This window comes from Thunnus maccoyii, chromosome 24 (assembly GCF_910596095.1).
Source record: "Thunnus maccoyii chromosome 24, fThuMac1.1, whole genome shotgun sequence".
Lineage (NCBI taxonomy): Eukaryota > Metazoa > Chordata > Actinopteri > Scombriformes > Scombridae > Thunnus > Thunnus maccoyii.
Genome location: NC_056556.1, coordinates 7,475,563 through 7,501,285, shown reverse-complemented (window position 1 = coordinate 7,501,285; position 25,723 = coordinate 7,475,563). Strand labels below are relative to the sequence as shown.

The 25,723-nt window shown below is 39.4% G+C and overlaps 3 protein-coding genes across 6 annotated transcripts in view; 2 read left to right on the top strand and 1 right to left on the bottom strand.

Moving 5' to 3' along the window:
• Positions 1-327: 327 nt before the first annotated feature.
• LOC121892116 (gap junction gamma-1 protein-like) lies at positions 328-8,612 on the top strand. 4 transcript variants are annotated; one of them, XM_042404948.1, is made up of 6 exons: positions 328-577; positions 2,971-3,066; positions 4,881-5,152; positions 5,294-5,522; positions 5,627-6,301; positions 6,869-8,612. In XM_042404948.1, the coding sequence occupies exons 3-6, from the start codon at positions 4,913-4,915 to the stop codon at positions 6,880-6,882; spliced, it is 1,158 nt and encodes a 385-aa protein (XP_042260882.1). In that variant the 5' UTR covers positions 328-577; positions 2,971-3,066; positions 4,881-4,912; the 3' UTR covers positions 6,883-8,612. The 4 variants fall into 4 exon arrangements, with proteins under 4 accessions (XP_042260882.1, XP_042260883.1, XP_042260880.1 ...); XM_042404946.1 differs by lacking the exon at positions 328-577 and adding an exon at positions 584-750; XM_042404949.1 differs by lacking the exon at positions 2,971-3,066.
• A 719-nt stretch (positions 8,613-9,331) lies between these two features.
• Positions 9,332-12,045, bottom strand: inha (inhibin subunit alpha). The gene is made up of 2 exons (XM_042404950.1): positions 11,561-12,045; positions 9,332-10,612 (listed from the first exon to the last, which is right to left on the bottom strand). Exons 1-2 carry the CDS (start codon positions 11,859-11,861, stop codon positions 9,861-9,863), a joined length of 1,053 nt encoding a protein of 350 aa, XP_042260884.1. The 5' UTR covers positions 11,862-12,045; the 3' UTR covers positions 9,332-9,860.
• A 1,596-nt stretch (positions 12,046-13,641) lies between these two features.
• LOC121892103 (striated muscle preferentially expressed protein kinase-like) overlaps positions 13,642-25,723 on the top strand; it is a 55,832-nt gene continuing 43,750 nt past the window's right edge. The window contains exons 1-5 of the mRNA XM_042404924.1: positions 13,642-14,004; positions 14,975-15,061; positions 18,441-18,936; positions 19,544-19,585; positions 20,139-20,701. Of these exons, the coding sequence (XP_042260858.1) occupies positions 20,320-20,701 (382 nt within the window). The 5' untranslated portion in view covers positions 13,642-14,004; positions 14,975-15,061; positions 18,441-18,936; positions 19,544-19,585; positions 20,139-20,319. The remainder of the gene's footprint in view (positions 14,005-14,974; positions 15,062-18,440; positions 18,937-19,543; positions 19,586-20,138; positions 20,702-25,723) is intronic.

Below are 25,723 nucleotides of genomic sequence, written 5' to 3'. Positions count from 1 at the left end.
GTATGTGTATTTATATGGACTTTATTTGAATATATAAAGATTTTAATACCAGTACTTTATTTAATCTGGCTGAACAACACCATGATTATGAGGTAAAGTAATGCACTAAGTATAGCGTGCGGTAGAAAGGCGTTTTTTTTGTGCGTCATGGTACTTTTCAGTCCTATGAAATTCCTATGAAGTGTCCATGGGCCACCTGAGGTTTAGCTGTGACACTTGTATAGCATCATCACATTATAAAACTCATAATAGGATTCCCATAGTCCTTTTTTTTCGTGGGGGCAGAACGGTAGTCAGCGTCCTGGATCTCAGGTTTCAGGAGAGGGGCCTCCTCTTCTTGAATGGGGCCGAGTTACGTGGAAGAGGAGGGGAGCAGGAGCCTTTTGTCCTCTTGTTCGGGACCCCGACACATGGGGTCAACACAGACTGAATGATTCAACTTGGTTCAATGGTTCATGCTGAAGGCTGCCTCGGACGCGGACGCACGCTGACGCAGATGAGAGTGCGCTCTAATTAGGAAAACCTGGTCGAGCAATTAAGCGCGAGGAGAGAAGACGCGCGGATTGGAGCGCAGAAGGTGGGTGTCTGGTCGCAAGAAAAGTTTGTTTGGAAAAAGTTAGTTACAATTTACAAGTTTATGAAAGCTCGTTTGAGCTGTTTTGTCATCCAGAAAGTTTATTTTAGTAGCAGGTTTTGGTCTAGTGGGTTCCGCGTAACGACTTTTGGATCAGTGCGTGCTGCCGGAGAGTGGTGAGTCGCAACAAAGTTTCTCAGTTTCAAATGCCAAAGAGGAAAATTTAATCCTGTAACACTTTGTAAAAGACAATTAGTGCGACTCGAAATGCTGTGAGGTTATAGAAGTGCCAAAAAAAGGCTTTTATATTCTAGGAGATTTAAAAACTGCCACGGCGAAGTGGCTCAAATAAACCTCCCATTACAGACTAAGCATTACAGTGATTTTCCTTTGTTTATTTAATGAGTAATTCTCTCAGTAATAGTGGCTTCAACTTTCCAAACTAATCGTGTCTCTGACTCTTAAATGTGACGGCTTCATCTTTTAAAGCACCGGATTTTTGTTCCCCACTGAAGCTTGGCAGCACTTTGTTTTCCTCCAGGAATGCCACAATTTCCAAAACAATTCAGTCTGACTCAGCAAAGCGTGTTCATAGCCTTCAACAGCTCTGCTGAGGATCTCTTTAAACCTCCTTTCAACTTCGTTTCACTGCTTATTTGAAACAGGAAAGGAAAATCTGCCTTGTGGTTAAAGTCTTGTCCCTCCTCTGGTGGCTTTTTGCAAAGTCAGAAACTGCATTTTTTTTTCCACAGTGACACCACAGAAGTGAGAGCAGTGATTGACATTTGTAGGTGCTGTGTTCTTCTCTTGTTGCTTAGACTGCATGTGGATTTCATGTGCCCTCCGTCTGCTCCCTGAACCCTAAAATCCAGCTTTCTGCTTTTGGTTAGGTTGGAATGTTAACTCGCCTCTGCTTTGTCCAGATCCTTTGCCCAAAACTCTCCAACCCCCTCCATCTCCTCCTGGAGCCCAGTGACTCCTGAAGCAAAAAAGCCATTAAATCAGTTGAGCTGGGTTTAGCCCTCATGAGCAAATATGCTACTGTTTAAAAGCTTTCTTTGGTCAGCTGTTGGGAGGATGGCATTGCAGAAATGTTTGCGTTTACTTGAGCCAGAAACCAGTTTATATTAGGCAAATACACTGTTTTCCTTTGTACCTTTATCCAGACAAGAGGAAGGCAGCAAAGGCATTTAACAGTGTGTTAACAAGGGCTGCTGTAAAGCTTTCATCTGAGTACATTTTGTCTGTCTGCTCCTTAGTCGTGCACCCTTGGAAACCTTTCATGGACCCTCCGACCCTCCCAACCAGGAGCCTGAACTCCTCATTGGAGCAGTAGCACCTGCTCTACAGATTTAAATCACACCGAACAACTTAAAAAACCAAAAATCTAAACTACATCTTGATCCATTCTTGGCGCAGAGCCGGAGTCTCAAATTACAGCAACTTTTTGGCTCCCTTCCCCTAAGAGACGGACTAGTTCTTGACAAACGCAGAGATGCTATCTTACCTGTCTGACATTTCATGTTTGAGATATTTAAGAGAAACATGCAAAACAGGGTGAGGTCACTTAAAACTTAAAAAAAAGAACATGTTAAATAGATTTGAAGTATAAAAAATGCACTGGCAATGAGGACATTTGATGGACTTAATTGGCACTTTGTGGTGAACCAACCTAACAGTCATCAGTCTGTGTGACACCACATCAATCTGCATTTCTAACCTCTGTCTTGACAAGGTCAAGTAATATCCAGTAAATTTTCCAGGTGCACTTGTGTTGCTCAGGTGAATAAAGCATGACGATAAGTTTGTTTGAAAGTTGATAAAAAAGGTTGAACCCCTTGGAGGTCATATGTAATTCTATTGCTCCCTGTTTTGGCAGCTAAACATGTTTTTCAAATTGTTTTCTGATTATAGAGATATTAAATGCCCATTAGTGGTCAGACTTGCTTTGGAATCATTCTTTTGGTCTGTGTGTATGTGTGTGTGTTTGTGTGCACGTTATTTTGCACAATGGGTCGTGTCCTCAAAGCACAGTTTGAAGCGGAGATGGCTGAATATCAGATCACAAAAAAGAGTTTTCTGTGTTAAGAAACCAAACCCGCTAGTAACTGGGACACAGCGATGTTTTTAAAGGGGCAGCCGGCGTCAGTGAATGTCAGAAGAGCTTTAACGTTTTTTAGCTGTGAGGAGTTGAACACATAATTAAATAATTAGTCTTAACCAAGATACTAACGCGTGTAAAAACATGTCGGATGTTGGATGTTTTTTGTTTTCTCCATATAGCAGCTCTGCTTGAATACCTTCAACGTTTATAGGTGGGGTTTTTAATTGTATAATAGGTTTAAGATTAAAACAGATGTCAGTCACCCTGCAGCTGTACTGTTCTGTTCTTTCAGGGTCACAAGCCTGTCTGTTGTTCAAACACCTCACCCGTTCCCACCACCACAAAGTCAACACTGAGAGGGCACAAGTGACATTTTTTTTCCAGAGAGGTGAGATGATGTCTCTGTAGTGGGTTAATATCATCATTTATCATCATTCATTTTATTTTAAAGTGAGATTTAGTGCCTTAAAGCATAATTTTCCCTGCCCGGATCGAGCCGAGACAGGCCGATTTCTAACATGTTTTCACAGCTTTGGTTTAGTCTCTTTAAACTTGACATGAAAGCCTGTTTTGGCAGAATATTTTTTTGGTGAGCAGGGTCAGGCTCGGGCAAGTTCGGCCTCACCATTTTTGAACAACTGAAGGTGCCAGTGTTGAAGGATTTCGCAAAGGAATGGATGAGTAACCTGGCGAGGGCTTGAGTTAACAATGTTCTAATCTGAGGAGACATGCCTGCAGATGCTTGTAATGGTTAAAACATTGTACTCTTGCAATGAGTCATGAAATGCTGGTTATTTTCTTTGCTACACCCTGTTTTCCGAATGTAGGGATGTAGAGATGAAGGGTTCTAGTTGTTCTAAATGTTCCTTTTTTGTGTGTTGTCGTTCAAATTAGTGTAGAAATAAAAGTTTTTGTGGCGTTAAGTAAAAATGTTTTCTCGTGCCCCGTTTTTCGGTTGAGGGATGGATCCGTACAGATATTAAAATAAACCAAAATTAGATATCTTTTTGAAACTGAGTGCTTTAATTGATGCGTAGTATTCAATTTCAGTGCTCGGCAAATTTTTCACCTAGTTTTGGAGAGAGAAACCAAATAATCCGATCTTGGAAAAATGATCAAACAACTCTACAAAGAGAAGTTCTGTAAATACTTGATCCACTTTAAAGGAGCAGACACTCTCAATGGTTATTGAACTGAAAAAAGTACCAGCATTGTTCCTTTTATTATGGCATTAACATTTTAACCTACCACATAGTGATTTTTTTTTAAAAAAGAAGAATTTAAAGGGATAACTTCTGGCAATGTGACAGGAAAAAAATTCCTAACTCCATTTACCCCCTTCAGCATTACAATTCCTCCATCTAAAGCCACTCCATGCTCCCTCACAACTAGCTGCAACATGCCAGCCAGTACTTTGATGTTTGATTAAGAAGCTTAAGCTTGGCATGGCAGGGAGCTGTAAGAATGTGGGTTTACCTCATGCCACATGCTACCTGGACTAGTGCATCCTGACCCACAGGATGGATTCACAGAGAGAGATCTTGGTGGGATTTAAAAACAAAGTTTGTGGCTGTTTTTTATGTCTTCTTAGGTTTACCAAGAATACTGCAGTTGCATTCTTTAATGATCATGCAAATGGATGTATTTGATGTGCACACTCTCTATTAATATCTATTAGTATTTTAGTGATGCTTATAGGCTTCAAAGTGCATTGATTGACACTTTGGCACTGCTGTTTTACATCTTTTCCTTTTGTTTTTACCTGAAATTTTGCATAACATCAAATAGTCATTCATTTAATCTGTTGATTTTCTTTGAGATGGATGTGTCATTATTGTCTGAGATTTTATACACCAAACAATTAATCAGTTTCGCTGAATATGAGGTGATGTCTTCAAATGTCTTGTTTTGTCCCACCAACAATTCAAAACCCAAAGATGCACAGTTTGATGGCAAAGAAAACCAGCAAATATTTGCATTTCAGTGGCTGTAAATGGTACATTTGGTTGTTTTTTTTCTTTTATAAATGATGGAAAGGATGAATCAAAGTAATTCACTTATTGTATCAGATACATCAGCAACAAAAAACACAACAATACAGGTCAATGTGCATTAAGTGGGTCGCTCAGTTTAAAAAAAGGAAAAAAAAAACCCTAAACATTTTTGGTCATAATATTAATGTTCTGTCTCTTTCTCACCCAGAGCTTGTTTAGCTCCCCGGTCACCTTGGCACCATGAGTTGGAGCTTCCTTACTCGTCTTCTGGATGAGATCTCCAACCACTCCACCTTCGTGGGGAAGGTCTGGCTGACGGTGCTCATCATCTTCCGCATCGTGTTGACAGCCGTCGGCGGTGAGACCATCTACCACGATGAACAGAGTAAATTTGTCTGTAACACACAACAGCCTGGGTGTGAGAACGTGTGTTACGATGCGTTTGCGCCGCTCTCACACGTCAGATTCTGGATCTTTCAGGTGAGTTGCATCACATTTTCAACAAATGTTCAATGTAAAATCTTCAAAAATGCTACCTACAGTGATGATTTACACATAATTATGTCTGAATGATTTAAGTCTAGCTGAATTTTTCAAATATGTACATATTTTCTTGTCCAGGTGATCATGATTACCACCCCCACCATTATGTACCTGGGTTTTGCCATGCACAAGATCGCCCGCATGGAGGACAAAGAGTACCGGCCAATCAGAAACAAGAAGAAGAAGAGGATGCCCATTGTCATCCGCGGGGCAGTTCGGGACTACGAGGAGGCAGAAGACAACGGCGAGGAAGACCCCATAATCGCTGAAGAGATTGAACCAGAAGAGCCAGACAAAGCAGAAAAAGGTATTCATCAGAAAGCAGTTTTTAACATTGTAATACTCTGAAGGTTTTACCCCCTTTTGAGACTAACTAGATCAGGTTCTTACCAGAGTTTCTCTGTTTTTAAGGCACAGAGAGAAAGCATGATGGTCGTCGGCGGATTCTGCGAGATGGCCTGATGAAAGTCTACGCGTGCCAGCTGCTGTGGCGCTCTGCCTTTGAGATCTCCTTTCTTTTCGGCCAGTATATCCTCTACGGCTTTGAGGTGCTACCTTCCTACGTGTGCACTCGCTCACCGTGCCCTCACACAGTGGACTGTTTTGTGTCCAGGCCCACGGAGAAGACCATCTTCCTGCTGGTGATGTACGTTGTGTCCTTCCTCTGCCTGCTCCTCACCATCCTAGAGATCCTCCATTTGGGGGTCAGCGGCATCCGAGACACCTTTCGCAGGCGAGTCACCCACAGGCCACGTCCCCCACCACCGTCATCCTCACGTTCCATTCCCACAGCTCCGCCAGGATACCACGCCACCATGAAGAAGGAGAAGCTGAAAGGAGAGATAAGGGACTTGCCGATGGGTGACTCCGGGAGGGAAAGTTTTGGGGATGAGGGGACCAGGGACCTGGAGCGGTTGAGGAGGCACCTGAAGCTGGCCCAGCAGCACCTGGACCTGGCCTACCAGGGAGATGAAGGAAGCCCTTCACGAAGCAGCAGCCCAGAGGTCAACACGTCTGCGCAGACAGCCGCAGAGCAGAACCGCCTCAACTTTGCCCAGGAAAAGCAAGGAGAGGCGAGCGAAAAAGGTATTAAGATACTGCTAAAATATGCTCTTGGCTTATTTAAAAGTTCAGTTTTATATCTACAAATCTATTAAGTCATTTACCAAGAAAAAATGCCAAACAGCCCCGAATTCCATCCTCTTAAAAGTGAAGGTTTGCTACTTCTCTGGGGGGTTTTTTCTATGTAACTGAAAACGAAAAATCTTTTGGACCTTTTTTGATTTGGACTAAATCAAAAACAAAAGACATTTCAGGGAACTAAACCATTCGTTTCAGTCCCAATCCTTTTGCAAGACGTATAATAATCATTTTATAGGGTTGCAACTGAGCCCAAAGGTAACAAATTGACTGTTTTTGTCTAACCAACTGTCTAAAATCCAAAAATAATCAAAATCAGCAAATCCTTACATTTGAGACAGTGGAACGAGTGAATGTTTGGCATTACTGCTTAAGCTCTTTTCTGAACATTTCCTGAAGTGTGCATCAGATTTTGTTGGTTAAATTTTTCTGTCATATTAGGCCTGAAGTCAGCACAAACTCAGCATAACACACAGCCTCAGTGTTTATCTGTTTTGTCTCCCTCTCTCCTAGGAATACATGCCTGAGCGTGCTTCCTGCCTCAAACGTCTGTCCTACCATTCCTACTGGCCTTAAACACATGGGGGAAGCACATATGGGAATGCAGTCAGACCACTGAGGGAGACCAAAGCGTGTGTGTATGTGTGTGTGTGTGTGTATGTATGTATGTGTGTGAGTGTGTATGTGTGTGTTTGTGTGTGGATGAGAGAAATGTGCCTTTCAGTATTAGGGGTCAGTCAAAAAGAAAGAAAGAAAGAAAGAGAGAGAAAAATGCTGACCAAGCTGTTGAGACAAATGGTTCATCTCCACGACTCTAAACTTGAAAGCCTGTCACATCTCGAGTTTCTGCTTGCTGACCTACGTCCAAACCTCGACTGTGCCTTCGGCTAAAACCTTGTCTACACCCTGTTCTTTCAGCCACTCTGTGTTTTGCGGCCATACAGTAATCCACATTCATTTCAGACCTTGTAAGGATTATTGTAAGCTTTAAACTCCTCTTGCCGAGTGTAATTTTTTTTGTCTTCCTCACAAAAGAGGCTTTTTTTTTATATATATATATATATATAAAATGTCGCCGAATGTTAACAACTCACTTTGTTGAGGCTTGTTTGCCTCAAGGCAGAATCTGAAACAACACAGCCTTGGGTTATGTCATTTCTGGAGCGTGCGCAGCAGCATTATTCATAACAAGGGCGGCTTAACCTGTGCTAGATGAGTCATGTTTAATTTAAACAGATTTGATGTCGGAGATTATTGGTGTTCATTAACCAGAAGCCACACTATTTCAAAAAAATGTTTGACAGAGTTTTGAAGTCTGTATACTCCAATCGGCCAAAATTGTTTACCTGGGAAATGCTTGAATTCTTTATCAACAGGAAATGCTTCAAGGAATTTCCAAGAATCATTTTTTGTACAATCAATTCATTTGAAATATTCCATTTATTTTACTAGTATGCTTTACTTTTGACTTGACCAAAGCTCTAGATTAGTTACCTTTTGTTCAGAGGGAAGTGTTGGCTTCACAAATGCCACCTATTTCAGATGATTGCAGAAATTTGCGCACTTGGATGCCAGTAAACCCTCCTCTTCCCTAAATAATGTGCTATAAAAAATGATTCAGAATGTTCGTCATTGCATAAAGTTCAAAAATAATTTCTCTTTTTGTGGTTTTTGCTAACCAGCTGGAAACATCTGTCTTTTGGGCTACTGTCAACAATGAAATTCCATCCACGTCTTTTCAAATTTACATTCTTCTTCGGTGAGACATATTTTCCATCCTTGACATGCACTTCGCCTCCTCTGTGTTCAAACATGGATGCTTTTATGCATCCTGGAAAAGAAAGGAAGAAAAAAAAAAAAAAACAAAAAAAAAAAAACACAACCCAGCTGAGGAACCGATGACAGTTGGCTGTTGAAGGCAGATCCTGGTGCCATGTAAACAGATGTAACCTTCACTTCGTCTTGAGACTTAGCTTCAGTGTTCATACCAAGTTTGTACTTTCTTAGAGCCTGTTGGTTGGTTTTATAGTCTTTGGCTGGAAACTTAAGATTGCCAGAGAGCTGTTTGATGCTGTATTCTTGTAATCATCTCACTTCCACTTTTGCTACTTCTTGTTAGGTACGACATTCCGTTTTGAATATGGTACTTCTTCAATGGTTTATACTTTTTTTTTTTTTTTTCTATTGCAAGTTTTGTAGTATTTGTAACTGTAGAGATTATTTTGTCTTCAGAGTAAATAAATATATTTGAACGGGAGGTTTTGGTCTTTTGGATTTTATTTCAGTGGTGAAGTTGCTGTGTATACAAAGCTGCTGATTGTTACTCAATGAACTGATAACTGACAAATCAGAATATTAAATGTGAAATTGGAACAAAAGATTCATGAATCAGGGACTAAAACATTTAATCAGTTAAAAGAAAACACTGTGGAAATAATTGAAAATTGGGACCCTGTCATGTTGTCATGTTTAACAGAGATGTTTGTGGTAATAACATAATTATTGAAATTTGAATCAGATGTTTTAATATCTTCCATCATCACTTAAAACCAAGACAAGTCAGACTGAATATGAAAACGTTGAGCAGTTTAAACGTAGGCCTACACTGCCCTCTAATGGTGGTAGTCAGAACATCAATGAGGGAGACAAAATACAGCTTTACTTAAGAAGAAATGACAAAAAACAACTTAACAAACAAGATAAATGGCATTAGCTAACTCAAAATCAGTGTTAAAGGGTCAGTTTATCCATATTACATCATAGTAACAAAGATTTTCTAACTTTTCCCTGGTGGAATGCAATGTTTTGGTTGTATGTGTTAGATTTTGAAATATCCACTTCTGAAACTAAACATTGCATCTGAAATGTCAACATGTTTTTCTACAGAAAATGTCCTCGTATAATCCACAGAGCTTGCTGCAAAGACAGTTGGTAGTCATTTTCACACTGGAAAAATTACACAAAACATCCTAGAAATCAAATCAATATATTAAATATGTATTTATTTTTATTTTATTTGATAGGGATGATGCAATTTAACATAGTTCCAATACAGAGTTGCTGCACAGAGTTTGTAGCTATTGCTAATTTCCAACTCTCAAATAACGCTGGGTTTATGGATGTGCTATTGAGGGATGCTGTTGTGCAATAATGCAATACACAGAGGAAATGGAGAAGCCACTAACAGCTGCAAAAAATTAAAACAAATTGTGAATGGTGGTGATACAGCTTTGTGAACAACCCAGAAAACAAAAAGTAACTATTAGATACTTAGAAAACCATTTTTGCTGTCTATTTGTGAAGTTTAACTGGAGGTTGTTGCCATTTGATTGTACATCTTCTTAGTATAAAACTTTTTTTTGTTGTTGTTTTTTGTTTTGTTTTGTTTTTTGTTACATTAACTGTAAAAAGAGTATACCAAGACAAATATAACATATAACTTCCTGTGTACATTTATGGACTTTAACATGTAATTTGGGCGAACTAGCCCTTTAACCTTTAATGCTCAGATACAAGTACACTCTTCAGGTATGATGTTGGGCAAGGTCTCATACTTAAACGAGTACCCGCCATCAGATGTTGTGGTGATCCTCAGGGACTTCATGGTTCCTGGGACCGGAGCGCAGCACTGTGTGATCCCCAGCATGGCGGTGGTTCGATCCCAGGCCGAGCAGTTCCCGTGACAGTAGTAGAAAGTCAGCACTTTGGGTTGGATGATCCAGTAGTCCCAGCCCAGCTCCTTGAAGCTGATTTCGATTTCTGCTCGGTGGCAGTCGCTGTGTTGTGGTCTCTCCCCGGAGGGACGCTGGAACAAGTCGATGGCAGAAGGAGACCAGGGTATGGTTACTGCTGCATGGCGGGGTGAATGGACAGGACCACGAGGCTGTGCATGGAGGTAAAGGAAGGGTATCTTGTCTGATTCGTTGGCATGACATTGGCAGGTGGCACAGCGGACTTGGAGCAGAAAAGGGCCCTCAGCCACAGAGGCCAGAAGGTTCTGATCCAAGCTGTAGGTGGTCCATCCATCTGAGCTCGTCTTTGATGGAGCCTCTGCCGCCTGAGAAAGCTGCTGAGCTGATGTGAGGATGAACAGCTGGGCAGAGAAGTTGGCTGCAGCTCCTTCTTCGCCCGCATAGAACCAAAAGTAGGCAGATGTGACCAAGGTCTCCTGGTTGTTCACGGACGGCTGGAAGTAATATGTGAAGTGGCTGTTGGTGGTTTCTTCGGGAGCTGAGTAAGATCTGGCACAGGATGAGTCTGCCAAAGAAAGATCAGAGAGCAGTCAGAGAAGTTTATTCTGTTATTACTGGACCATCTGGGAGTGCTTGATTCAGATCAACCCATAGACTGCACAAATGTTTACTGGAATCCTTTCATTTTTCTACAAACAGAAAGTTATGCCATCAGAATAATTTGAAAGCTGCATAATCACAAAACAAATCTTCACACAGTGGCTTTAAATTTACCATTATCTCCATGTGCAAGGGCACCTGCTTACCCCCATTTATCTGCTAAATTTCCTTTCCTACTCAATTTGTTACACCGTAAACTAAATTAGAAACAAGTTCTGCCGTTTGGCATGATTTGTTTCAGACTTGCATCATGTTTATAGAGAATATACTGCATTTTCTAAATATTGCATTGCAAGAAGTCCAGTAGTTTCAAAGAAGAATTACAAAATGACTACAAACTCATACAAACAAATATGAATGTAATATTAGATTCTAGGTCACTTCTGGGTCGAATTATTCCTCTTCAGGCAAAACTTTTCTAATCACCGAGCAACTCCATCGCTCGTGCTAAATTGTTTTATTTATATATTAATATTTCATCTAAAATCTGCACAAATTGTCCAATGAGGCGTTATTGTCAGGAAAATAATGAAGCTACAGTCACTTAGCAGACGCTCACATGCTTCACTGATTGGAAAATGGCTGAGATTTATTTTCACATGATAAGATGAGCTTTGCTGTGCAGTCACTGTGCAATGAAGATATGATAAAACTGTGCTATATTGGAATGTAAATATATATTATTTTCTTTTGCTATGAGCAAAACTGGATTTGTATCATTTCATCTTATCGTGTGCTTTAAAAAAAAAATCCCCAGAAAACCTAATCACAAACTTGAAATAAAGGGTGCAAAATGGATGGGATAAAGAGATTTAGAGGTGATATTAAGACTGAAATCAACAAAGCTTCTCACCAGAACTGGGGAAGAGAATAATTTGAAATGTTTCCTGGTTCGGACTGGTGTGATGGTTGACCCACGCTGTCCTGCTAGTCCTAGGGGTCCTCCGGGGTGCATGCCTTTCTTCTGGTCCTGCCATGTCCCTGTCAAGACCCTGCACCGTGTCCACAGGTGGCTCCTCCAGCCCCAAACCCTCCAGAACCCGCTCTCTGAACCAGGACAACACCACTTCCCTGGACAGCTCCTCTCCACAGCATGCTTGTGCCAGACTGTGGATCCACAAAGAGCCCAGGATAAAGAGAGCACAGGCCACCATAACTGTACAGTATGACAACCAGGAAAGACTTTTTTTTTTGCCGTTCCAGAGAAGGACTGACTTTCTATAAGTAAGGAATTCCAATTAACTCCAGAAATTTTATTCTCTCCTTCTGTTTGGCTCTGCAGCTATCTGAGTCTGAGCGAAGTCTGCAGGCAAAAGCATTTTGTTGTCAACACACAAACGCAAGATAGCAAAGAATGACCTTGACGGATGGGATGTTGCAGTATCTGTTTCTGTGATTGTTTCACACAGTATTGAGTGGAAAGTGTCTGCATGTTTTACTGTTCTCTACTTTTGTGGCCTGGTGAGTTGCTTTTGGGCTGTTTAGTTGATGTATAGGTTGAAGATAAGGGTCAAGAAATCATCCACTGGCATAAAGTGTACAGTGCATGTGCATTATTAATGTAAAGCACACACATGGACGAGTTTAACTTGGATTGTGTTGAAAAGATTTTAGATGTTCCCATAAAAAGGCAAATACACAGAAATCAGGTTTCTTTGTGTTTGTATTAGTTGTAGCTGAAAACATTAATCTGAGGCCTACAGTCGTTGCAAAATAGTTAATTAGTGTCCTGCCTGCTTTGACTTCATCACAGCAGCCATATCTAATATACAACACACACCTGTTTTCCCACAAAATAAAAAGCCTTTGTCTACTGTAACGGAAACATGTGTGTGTGTGTGTGTGTGTGTGTGTGTGTCTTCTTTGTCTGACTGGCCTTGAATCCTTCGAAGAGAAATATTTTTTCTTTCATAATGTGTGTCTCTGAACAAGGACATTTTATCAGTTCAACAGTGAACCAACCGACTGTCACTGAGTTGTTTTAAAATAGGATGTTGACAAAACAATGTCACAAATCACGGTCAGGGTACTAGTTTTTCAAGAGCTTTCCACCATATCTTATGGTTTACATCAGAGGATGGAGTTTGCTAAGTTGTCATGGAGAAAAAAAAGCAAAGTCCCATCAAGTTGAAAGCTTTGTTGTTTTGTACTGTTTCCAAGGTCAAGAATGAATCTTCATGCTCACGACAAAGTATTTGAAAAAACTGCAATATCTAAACAAAAAATGATTAGTAATCATTTAATTATGTATTTACATTAACCGTTAATTTTAGTTAAAGTACAGGTTTATCAAGTCTGCCTTAATGCACTTGTCGGGTACCTAGACGAACATTGAAACAGGTTTTTCTGGCTATAATCATTCCTCCCGTTTATACTGACCATCAGTTGATCCCTTCATAATGCACTTAAAATATAAGTAATGGAGGCCAAAATCCACAATCAAAAATGTATTTAAAAGTTTATCTGAAGCTAATATGAAACTCTAGTCATCCAAATGAGTCAAATCAAGTAGATATCTTTCAATATCACAGTCGTTTTAATGCCAAAGTCCCTCTTTTTGTTACTAAACACTGTCCAAGGAAACACAAAGAGGGAATTTGATGCTAAAAAGACTGTAAATGTGGCAGATATCCACTTGATATGACTAACTCAGACTGCTGAAGCCTCATATAAGCTTCAGATAAACTTTTAAACCAACTCTTGCATGGAATGTGGGGTTTGTTCCCTATCACTTACATTGTAAGTGCATTATGAGGGGACCTACTGATGGTCAGTATACACAAAACCTCTTTCAGTGTTCATATGGGCACCTGACTGTTGCTTTAAGACAGACTTGAAAAATTGTGAACCCACCCTTTCAATCAAAGCCATGTAATTTTGCTTAACAGCAGCCACTGTGGCCACAAATGGAAATTACAGGATAATCACATTCATTTTCCCCTTATAGGCCTCCTCCACTGAAGATATTTTGACATGTCACAGTAGGAAAAACAAACACATAGCGTTAAATAATAAAATGTATCTGCTTCTGTTTCAGGGTTCTGGTATTGTTTATGCTGGCACAATACTGTCACATTGTCTTGGCTTTCAGAACACTTGAACACAACAGAGCCATTGTTAGCTTTATTAGCAACACCTGTGCTTTTCCTGCTGTTGACAATTCAAAATTTCTGTTGTGAAAAAGCCCTATTTCCCAAAATTCCTTTTACTTAGTTGCTCTAAAGATCATTAGACAACCTGGCTGAGAGTGACTGGAGTTGGAACAAAAGCAAGAAAACAAACATGTCTCCAGATGAGGTAATGTTTTTACTTCTTGCTTTCTACTCTCTACACTACATTTATTTGACAGCTTTAGTAACTTTTCAGATGAAGATTTGACACAATGGATAATGCAACAAGCTTTTAAAATACAACACAGATGAAACCAGTGGTTTCCAACCTTTTTGGCTTTTGACGTTGTTACATAAAGCGGTGTGTAGTCGAGGTCACATTTCACATGTCTATGAGTTGTTAACAGCTCCAGCAAATAGTGATTTTTTCCCTCTAAACTTCTCATATGGTTTCATTTCAATAAATATTCAAATGATCCAATATTTCACCAAATATCAAAGATTAGAGAAAAAGTCCAAAAACTTGTTTTTAAGGTTAACCTGACAATAGTTTTCATTCAGAGGCTAATAATACCTGTTTATTAGAATTAACTTATTATGAACATTTGGATCACAGAAGGATAAACTATAGATGCAATGTTAAAGTGGTGAAAGCTTAATTATGCAGTATGATGCTGATAGTCTTAAATGTTAGAACTGAGTATCATCAGGTGTAATCTGAAAGCACCATACCCTGTTTCTACCAGTAGAGGGCGGTAAAATACTACATCACCATTCTGTACTGTATGTGTCTGTTTCATGACAGTTAACATGTTTTGGCCAAATATAAGATATTTTGCGCTGATGGTGGAGAAACTAAATTTGAGTCTCTTCAATTTAAATTTTTGTTCCATCTAGAGTTGCAATGATTGGTTGATTAATTGCTTTGAGTTATTTTTCAAGAAAAAAGTTTCTCAAATTCTCTGATTCCAGCTTCTCAAATGTGAATATTTTCTGGTTTCTTTAGTCTTCTGTGACAGTAAACTGAATATTTTTGGGTTGTGGACAAAACAAGATGTCTGAAGTTGTTAGCTTGGACTCTGGGAAACAGTGATCAGCACTCTTCACCATTTCCTGACATTTCATGGACCAAACAACTATGTGCTGTTTTTTTTCAGTCTGATGCTTGAAACTTCATCACTGAAGGCTGCAAATGTGCAGTAAAGCCAAAAAAGCAGCAATTAACATCTTCTCATCTCCTGCAGGTAGGTGACAGTGTTTGTCTCCAGGTGCATTTGGGTGTTGGTTTGTACTGTGCACTTTGTTCTCTTAATGTGTGATATCTGAGAAATGATCACAGACTCCCAGCATTTCACTCACCACAGAGAATTCACAGAAATAAGTCAGCATTAATAAGTAGTTTGGTTTATAAGACCTGCATGTCTCCCCCTAATTGCTACAGCTGAAGGTCAAAGTCATTACTGTTTATGATTGTAAGGACAAAGAATTACAAAGATAATATGTATGTATGAATACAGAACGAAATATTAGACTGAACAGAATGAATTAACAGAGATACATCTGCAAATTGATAAATATGGGAAATATTACTGTATAGTGCACAATGTTTCTTTGTCAAATGGAATTTCATCTAATAACTCATATTAACTCATAACAGCTTGTTTTTTTCAGTGAACATTTGTGTTTTTTTAATATATTATAATATTTTTTTGTACTTTATATAAAAGTTTTTGTTTGCATTGATAGAAATCTGCAAGACTGACAACAAAACATCTTCCTTCATTTGCTTTTAGTGCATATTCTTCATGTTTAGTAATAGACAACACTTTGATTTGAATGCTGAAAAAAAAGTATTGAATTCACACATTTGCTGTAAATGCAATGCAGCATTAGGTGAATTTAAAAAGTAAAAGAGGAAAAAGGACAGGAGAGGTAAAGAAAGGCATCTCTGGAAAACTCGTCTTAGTAAACCATCAAAATGCGAAAAATCCTCAGACGTCACATCACATGACACTGGAGGCATTACATCACTCAAATTTGGCAAAAGTAATCCATCATCAGATACTGGGGAGACTGGTCACACTCTGTACTGCTTCCAAGATTGCTTGGGTTGACAGGAATCTCACACTCTTGCTTGTTTTCACACCTGCAGATGTGTTGAAAGAGAAGTGTCACCACAATAATTATTAGTCTACATCTGTATTACATTTATTTTATTTCTTAAATTTCACTTTCTGTAGTGCAAACATACTTGTTTCTTTATTACCTCCTTGGTCAATTCACCCAAAATACCAAAAAAACCCAAAAACAAACCTATATTCTCACCTCTCTGTGTTGATATCTAGCCATGCAGGGTTTAGTTTTTATTGCTTTTTATGTACATATCTCTCACTGAAAAATGTCTGCCACCACCCACAACTTAATAGTTTAAATACCTAATGAGCCTGTATATCAGCAAAACATTCAAATATATAGAAATGCAATATATCCTTAAATTTCAAAAATTCAAATAAGAAACTAATGAAACAGCAGGCTCTGTTGTGCAGGTGTTAAGGTCAAGATGCTTGTATGTGACTTTCTCTTATCTAATAAGTAAAGGGTTATAAAGAAAGAGAGAGAGCCCAGACCAAAGTTGATTTGCTTGGACTTGTATCACTTGTCCTGTAGCTTCAGTAGAGATATCCTAAAAAATGTCACTGTGGTAGACATGGACAGAGGAAAGTCTCAGATTAAACCTCAGTACCAGCAGTTAATAATAATACAACAGTGTTGGATTAATCTTGAACAAGCTAATGTATCATTTTGCTTGTTTTAAGACAGACAAATATAATCAAAAACAGTGGAGCTCCAGCACTTCAGCCCTTTTCTTTGCAATGAATGATTAGTTTAGCCAGATGTCTTTGTTTAATTGTTTAATTTCATAAACCGGAAACTTCTGCGGCAAGCTGAAAATCTTTCAGGGCCGGGTTGTCACCACGGCGACAGCTTCTTAAACGAAACCTGCAGGATGAAACCAAAGTGATCGGAAACATGTCCTTTCGTGCCCTTTCAAGCTCGGTCATCCATTAACTGAGCTCCACACAGGTTGGCATTTCTCCTTAGAGAGGTGTCAGTGTGCTTTGCTCAAGTTATTTCCACAAGGAAACCGGCAGTATACCTACAGTACATACATTCATACAAATGAATACTGTAAAATTGAATTGATAATTTGAAATCCTTGTTCTAAAACAGGATTGCAGTTTACAGAATAACATTTAGAGAATATAAGAGGACACTTCTCTGTTGAGCAAAAAAGGAAAAAAGGATTGATTATAGTATAGAAGAGATAAGGTTTTAAAAGGCACAAACAAAAGAAAATAAATACCTGTAAGACTAGTAATAAATCCAGGTCCGACACCAAGATGCAGCCAGGACTAATATATATAGATATGGAACATTTTAAAATGTAATTGATCATATTAAGGGCATAAAACATTCAATGTTCTCACAGTTAAAGCCCACAAAAGACAACAGGAAGAGGTTGTTTACTCACAGTGGTTGTCAGTCTAATAGAAAGCATCTTGTCAGCTGAAGCAAGTGATGGTTAAATAGTAGACAGCAGCTTTTTATACAGTTTCTTCTTCTTTTTATCATATGCACACACACACACACACACACACACATCCTGAAGTAGATGAGTTTAATTGTACTTAACCTTATTCAAATCCAGATATTGTCTGTTGCTTGAGGAAATGTGCTGTATGCACAGAGAACGTCACGGCCGAGAAAATAAGTTTTGAGACTGAATAGTTCATTTAAAAACACATAAATAATGATCTGACTAAGGATAAGGTTCAGTATTTTGGTTTTTGTCAACAATATGGCTCACAAATATATATAATCAAGTTTTTATATAAAGCCTTAATGCAATGATGCGGCTCATTTATGTCTTTTTAATAGTTTTTGGACAACAATTGAGCTCTGTGGCACAGAAGAATAAGCTACAGGCTTTGGCTGCATTGTTAATCGGATCAATTCATTGTTGATTTTGGTCTTTTTGTGGGATTTGTTCACAACATGAAAAGTATAGAATATCTAGTCAAATACAATAAGTGAGTAAATTTACTGAACTTGAGTACTTTGTTATGCCCCCTTATAATTCTTCTAAATATTGAAATTTTTACTCCATTATACTATGTATCAGATTAACAATTTACATATAATATATATAAATAACATCATACAAAGTCTGTTCTGATATTATTTCTTTGGAAAAATACTACAAATGGAATAACAACAATAATTGCATTGTATCTATTGTGATTGTTCCAACCAGTTATATTATATTGTATTGTTATATCACTGCCCTACAGTTGTATGAATCACTAAGGCCTGTCTGTATTCTTAGACTTTCTTTTTATAGCAGCTCCAACTGTCACACGCATGCTGTCTCTGCCTGTCACACACACACACACACAAGCATATATACACACACACATGCACACACACACAAGCATATATGCACACACGCACACAAGCTCCCACACTCCAAGCCCTTTAGATAACATTATCAACCAAAATGTGTGTGTCACTTGAGTGTGTGTGTGTGCATGTGTGTGTGTGTGTGTGTGTGTGCGCGTATAGGTCATACATGGCGGCCCAAGAAATGTGACCTATCCGCGGTGGTGCAGCTGTCGTTCCAAACCTGAGGGAGCTGGGGGTGAAGCAGTGAGACGGGGGGGAGACGGGAGAGAGAGAGGAGACAGATAACATGAGCTGATTTAAGTACTTATAAGCCTAAAAAGGTTAAAAGTATATATTTTCTTAGTACTCATTAAAAACGCACCAGACCAGAAGGCCTGAGTGGTTTGACATTTAGAGAAAAGGATCTCTGTCTCTGTCTCAACACTCTTCATCGGGGTTAAAGCTGTTGAAAGGGACCATGGCAGTGGCTGCTAATGCTCCATGATCTAGGGTGGACTTACACCTAGAGCCGGTGCTCACTAAAGGACACAGAGAGACACGGGCTTTAGCAAATGATTTGAGATGAAATATTTTGTTCCATGGATCTTGTTACCTTAACTTGGACTTTGCGGGGAAGTCCAAAGGGATTCCTTTCAGCTTTAATGGCAAAAGTGAGGTAAGAAGCATTTCTTTCTATTATCGAGTTAAGGCTATTTTAGGAATCACTTTGGATCAGCATTATTAGTGAAACACTGTAAGTTAGTTTTAATAATTAGCTGAATCCTGATGTGTTCTTTGATATGTACAATAATTTGAACATTCAATTTATTGCCATTTTCTAAGAAAATTTAGTTTCTAACTGTCACATCAGATGAATTCATGAAATTGCAAGAAGTCTTAAAACTTTAACGCACAAAAGAGGTTGCTCATAATTGCATCCCAAAATGACCCGTGTGATGTTTTATGATCTCACATCCCTTCATCAGTAGGATGAAGACACACCAGCAGTACCTTTTTTCCAGTTTAGGAAACAAGAACTACTTGGTTGATATTAAAGAGAGGTTATAGACGTTAAATGTGGGTAGGGGATGAGAGGCAAAACCTGGCCTCCAATGTCAAAGTCAGACCGCCTTCCCAAGACTTTTACAACTCACGTAACTCTTACGAACAACGCACCCTGCCTGTGTATGACCTGCTTCGAAACACCTGTTTTCAATGTAAGCCCACACATCTGTAGCATCTATCGTACCTTGACAACTATTTCTGTCTGTGTGGCACGTCAGGTGACATGATAAACAACAAGTCTACAGTACAAGAAAACCAAGGTCAGTTCTTGCTTTGCTTTTAGTAAATTTCATAAATTTGGGGGACTTGTTTTTAAAAAAGAATGGTCCAAATTGATGCAGCAGAGGCTGACATATTGTGACTGCAAGTCCCGAGACTCTGAAAAACTGGATCATGCACCTAATATGCTCCATAATGCAACTTGATAGGGTCTATGGTCAGACTGTCCCTGCCCATGTCTTTAAAAGACGTGTCTACAATTTGAAGCTGATCTACTCGGATGATGTTACTTGAGTAATTTTCTTCAGACTTGACAAAGGTCCCCCAGAGCCACAGAAGACATTATACAACTGTTTTTGCAGGCAGAGTAAGACTCCCCGTCTCTCTCTCTGGGTAAATTGATTTGGGCATGTAAAATCAGTGGAAGCTCTTGCACAAATGCAAGAGGTCCCTTTTAAAGAAAGTCTAAACAAATGACTGGTATTTTCATTTTTCTGGTGAACACATTCACTTAAAACCTTGTTGTCAAACTGTAAAATGTCTAAAAAAAATAACTGTGATGCCATTCTAATTGTTGTAATCTGGTTATTACAGTACATTCCCAGGTGCAACAGCCCAGGTCGAGCATCCTCTGCACTCCCCATGAGCCCAGAGATATCTGAGCCAATGGAGTATTTCAGAAGACGCCTCCAATAAATGCAGCTCATGTTGAAACCACAATCACTTACAAGATAAAAAATTTACAGTTCGTAAAGAAGTAGGTAAAGAAATCAATATGGAAGAACGCCCAGTACCCAGCCCCAGTCTTGACATCCCTTCCAAGAGGGCCAAAGTCACCAAGGACCAGGTTGTTCCAGACAGCAAGACTTTAACTCAGGAACCCACGCCGCCAGTTTTCAACCGTAAACTCCGCAAAGCAGCGGTAGGAACGGGCTGTGATATCCGTCTGAGGGTGTCAGTGGCAGGATTTCCAAAACCTTCTCTGACATGGTACCACAATGACAAGCTCCTTCCTCCATCTGAAGCCCAGGACTCCGGGGGGCTGTGGATACGCGACTGCCACACCAGTGATGCTGGCTTGTATACCTGCATGGCTACCAATGAGTTAGGAGAGGCGAGCTGCAGTGCTGTCTTGGCCATCATGGACCTTGGAGAAGGTAATTTAAAAGCACTGAATCATACTTTTTTTTAAAGAGTTCTGCGTCATGACATTGGATTTTTAAGCTGACACTTCTCTTTTAATCAGGTTAATGTCAATCTGTAGTTTCTTTAACATCCAAAATAGACTATTTCCTTCCTAAAAGATTAAAATCTGGTAAAACTAATTTCCATTCTCTACACTTATTAATATTTGATCCCTTGAAACATCATACCTGTCAGTGCCTCAAGGATAAAAAAAAAAGTGATTGTAGATTCAAGACCGTGTTTTGAATATTAGACAGTATCTCTGTCCTTCCTGCTCTGGGAGATACTTAAAATTAGCTTGTGGATTAAGTAGAGACTCAAATTAGTTGGAGGAGAGGAGTGTCACCTGCTGTTGCTTTCTACTAGCTGCACAGCTGAACCCATCACCTCTTGAACCCCTGGGCGGTGTTTGTTGTGTTTACTGAGCTGAGGAAGTTGGGATTTGGGCACTTGTTAAGAACAGGGCTGCCATTCTTAGTCTGAACATCTGCCAAATTTGATACAAGTCAGGAAGCAGAGGAAAAATTTCCATTAGCCTGGGGGAAAAAAAAACATTTTAAAGATGTTAAACAAAGAAAATTCATTAGACTGACTACAGCTGGGAACACGATTGTAGTTGTATTTGTCAATCTGTCATCATTAGTTGTATTACCGGTCTGAAAACTTGCAATTTGTAACATAGTGCAAACAATGACGTGATAATAAGGTCAACACAAGTCTACAAAAAGATTATATAACTGCAAATAGATGTTTGCTGCGAGACTTTGAGTACTCCCCAAGTTCTTATTACCACAGTTCAAACAGCACAAGGTTACAATCGTACTTGAAACATTTCATACTATGGTTTGAAAATAAGAAGTCTTCAGTGGTCGTTCTGCTTGTGGATTGTTAAGCAGTCCATTTTGGAGCAATGGCAAAAGTTAAGCTCATTTCATACTGAAAAATTATCATTTGAGAGAGGCTAAATATTGTGATTTTGATTCAAATCAATGTGTGCAGATTTATAATTCTTACGTGGTATTTGCAGTCTGTTCGTGTAGATTGAAACCTCCAGGATTTGAGCTTTGTATAAGTAAACATTTGTAAGCTGACACGCCAGCTGATTAACCGGGACAATGAGATGATGATCAAGCTGTAAAGATTATGTCTGTGTTAAAGCTAGTCTATTAGCGTACTGCTGACGTCTCAGCTCTGTAACACATCCAAAATTAGAATACTTCGGTTGGATAGCTTCGCTCGTGGTGGTCATTCTGTCAGCATAAATTCACACAGCAAAGCATGCAAGACATAAATTATCTTTCTGAAAGGCTACACTAGCAGCAGTCCCCGGGCTGCTAGGTCTCACTCCCCCCTCTTGCACTGTAGACATAACATTTGCCTTCCCCCCTATGAGACAACTAAGTTACTATTTAGCACAGGTTATATGAGGCAAACTAACCATTTAGTGGAAAAAGAAACATGCAGAGCAGCATGAAAATGCATTGCTAACATGTCTGGATGCTCTGTGTCTTGCTCAAGGACACTTCAACATGATGGATTTGAGTGGATTGTCTATTATTTCCCAGTTTATCTTGTCACGTGTACCTAGCAGAGATAAGGATAGCATTTGTCAGTGATGCTTCTGTAGCTTTTTAAAGCCGGAGATAAGCCGTTACCAGAGTCCTATATGTCACATATAGCTCTATTTGTCATATGTCATAGTCTGTGGTGAAAGTAGTAACCTTAAATAATTAATTAGTCTCGTAATGGCTGTTTATTCTTATTCTATTATGTGATATAATGTACATACTGAAGGTTTCTAGAGTGTATGTGGCTCACAGTTAAATAGTTTCAATAATCTTACATCGTTGTCTGCGAGAAACATCAAGATTGAAACTTGTAAAGGATGATCCGATTCCAGATATTCTTTCCAGATTTAATTTTTATCGAGGACATTCAAGCAGTTCATGCATCATGTTTTCAGTCCGCACAAACTGCAGTGAAAATGTATCCAGACTTCAAATCCTATTGTGCGTTGCTTTTCTGTTTCGTTAAGGAACAATTCAGCAGAAATTTAACAAGTGATTTCTAAAGTTTTGGCTTGTCAAAGGAATAAAAACATACTGATAACTGCAATTAGCAAGAATTCAAATTTGATGGCGTAAACGCACCTGATCAGTTTGCATCCTTCCTTTGAGCCCCATGCGTAGAAAGCAGAATATGGTTTGCAAGTGAGATCATTGTAATGCTGGTTAAATTTGATCATAGGCTTGTTGCCAAGGCCTGTGGGGAAAGCTTGACAGTTGAGGTCGCATGTCACCAGCTCTCTCACTATGAGCTGGCACACATGGTCCAGCTGGTATTACACTCAGCACCTCTCTGCCTCACTCTCTCTCTCTCTTAGTTTTGATCTTCTCACTTCAGTCCAGCGTCAGTTTCAACTTTTTGACCTCTGTTCCTTATAACCTTTTTCTGCTCTTTCATTCTTTCTTTTCTGTCTCTCTTACTGAAGCCCTTCATCTTTTGTTGCTCCGCTAACTGCGGTTGGATTTAGGATTTAGATCTAACACCGCTACAAGACCACCGGTCCATTTTTATCTGTCTGTCTTGTCAATGTTTTGATTAATCCCTCTCCGGTCCCTGTCACCCTCTTATGTTACTTTCTCTCTCTTTAGGCTTGGACTGGTGTCAGACTTAAGTCATAAAAATGAGGATTTAACTTACTTGAGACTTGACCTGAAAGCAAAAACACCCTTTCAAGTTTTGGAATATTTAAAAATGCAGCTTTGAAAGGAAAATATTCAAATGATGTCATTAAAAACAGTCCTATCTCTATGTTTCTTGCCCAGCTTTGGCTCGATTAATGTTACTATATACATGAATCCAGCAAACGGGTACTAGACAGAAAAAAGCTTAACCACTGTGTCCTCATTTTTATGTTTTCTGAATCGTCTTTCTGTCTCTCTCTGACCTCTGCCTCCCTCTCTTCCATCTCTCCTCTTCTCTTTCCCTGAGGATATTTATGGCTTGGTATGTGCCGTGCCAGCCAGAGGGCTCGTGCTCTAGTGATGTGTGGATGCCGCCGGCCCCCTTCTCCGATGGCACCAGCAGACATCACAGATAATTATAGCATCACCACGGTCAAGACGCGGTGCTGTCACACTCAATCACGCTCAAGCGTGATGAAAGAGACCGGGAGGGTATGCTGGGGAGGGTGGTGGTGGTGGTGGTGGTGGTGGGGTGACTTGTGAATGTGTGTTTGCGTGGGTGTCTGTTAGTGTGTATCTGTGCACGTGTGTGTGGTTAGTTTTAATGGCTGTTCTGGCGGCTTTTGAGCATCACTCAGTGAGTCAGGCAGCCAGTCAGTCAGGTCTGTCACTTTAAGATATCACCCTTAGAGATCAGACCAACCAGAAACCAGAGTAGTGCTGTGTCACAAGTCTAGACTACTTTATTGACGTCACCCAGTGGCGTAGCGTTTGATGAACATACTGTCAGGCATCTAAAGGCCAGATAAGCAGTTTGATGGAAGCTTAGAAAAAGCAGCACATCAGTCACCTGTGGTATTTTAAGCTATTTTTACAAAAGGGAGACGGTTTCCGTATTGTGATGCAGGAGCATGAACATCCCAGACATGACTTGCAGTTATTCATTTAAAAGGTCTTTAATGCAGTGATTCCCTATCTGCGGGTCGGGACCCCCCGCCCCCCTCCCAAGTGCCTGCAAGATATATTTGAGGAGCTGTGATTGGACAGAAAAACAGGATAGGAGAAAAACTTTCTCCTATACAGAAATCAACTTTCCTCTGATGTTTTGTTTCTCTTTTTCTTTTGAATTATTGAATATTGTCATCTCCTCAGGCCTTAAAAGATTAGACTGAGAAGAAGAAAATGACTTTTTGGTTGGAACTGGTCACAACCGGCCGACAGTGAATTGCAAGTAGGGATTGTTTCTTTTTTTTAAAGGGTCACATGCCAAAAATGTTTTGAAAAAGCTATAAGGCAAACAAATCATTTAAAAGTTGACAATTTAAAGTTTTGTGGCCATATTCTCTTTGTTTTGTTTAACTGATATTTGGTTTAGCTGAAGCAGGATTTGCAGGTTCTCACTTGAACTAGGCACTCGTTTTCATGTGATTATAAAAAATATCTGTATGCATTCTTGAGACAATGCAGAAAAGAGATTGTTGTGGTTTGGGTATAGATCCATCCAATCTGATAAGGCAGATTTAGGTTTCTGGGTCATAACAAACTTTTTTCTCTGTTGCGCTAGTCTCCACTTCAAAGCACTTGATGTTGTGGCTGCAACTTTTTGTTTATGGGCTTTTTTAAAGCTGTGCTCCAGCAATTTAGTACTGCATTTCCATATAGTTGGAGAACTCACAAAAACATTTTAAAAAGAACGGTTAAGATCAATGCAGCAGGACCCATCAACATTTTCCCTAGTATATCAAGCTCCAAAAACACTACATTGACCAACAGCTTTTTTCATTATATGGCTGCCTGGTCAACGCCCATGTCTTTCAAACTCCGCACAGGCTTTATGTTAAGAATTTATAGTTTCCAAGCTCAAGTTAAGATAACCCTGATGTCATCATAAGGGCTTATTTTCCTAGACTTGTGTCAAAAGACATTAGAGAACTTTTTTCATGGATCTAATTTCATGATTAATCAACTGTAATTCATGTCAAAATTTGGTGGAGTACCCCTTTAAATACACAGGAACATGTCACTAGGCTGATAAACGATGTCTGCTAATAAAGGCTACCAAATGCAGATTAATAAATGGCTCGTATGTCAAATAGGAAGTAATATTTGTATTTGAAATTTTACATTAGCCAGTAAGCAAATCAGACGTGGTTAGAGGACAGTAATTGTTAGCGATTAGATGCAGTTAGAAAACAAACACGCTGATATAAATCAATATGGAGACAAATCATTGGTTCAGTCAAATGCAGCAGAGGAATTAACCATTCCTGCTGGAGACAGTGACAGTCATTTAGATGCAATCATTTG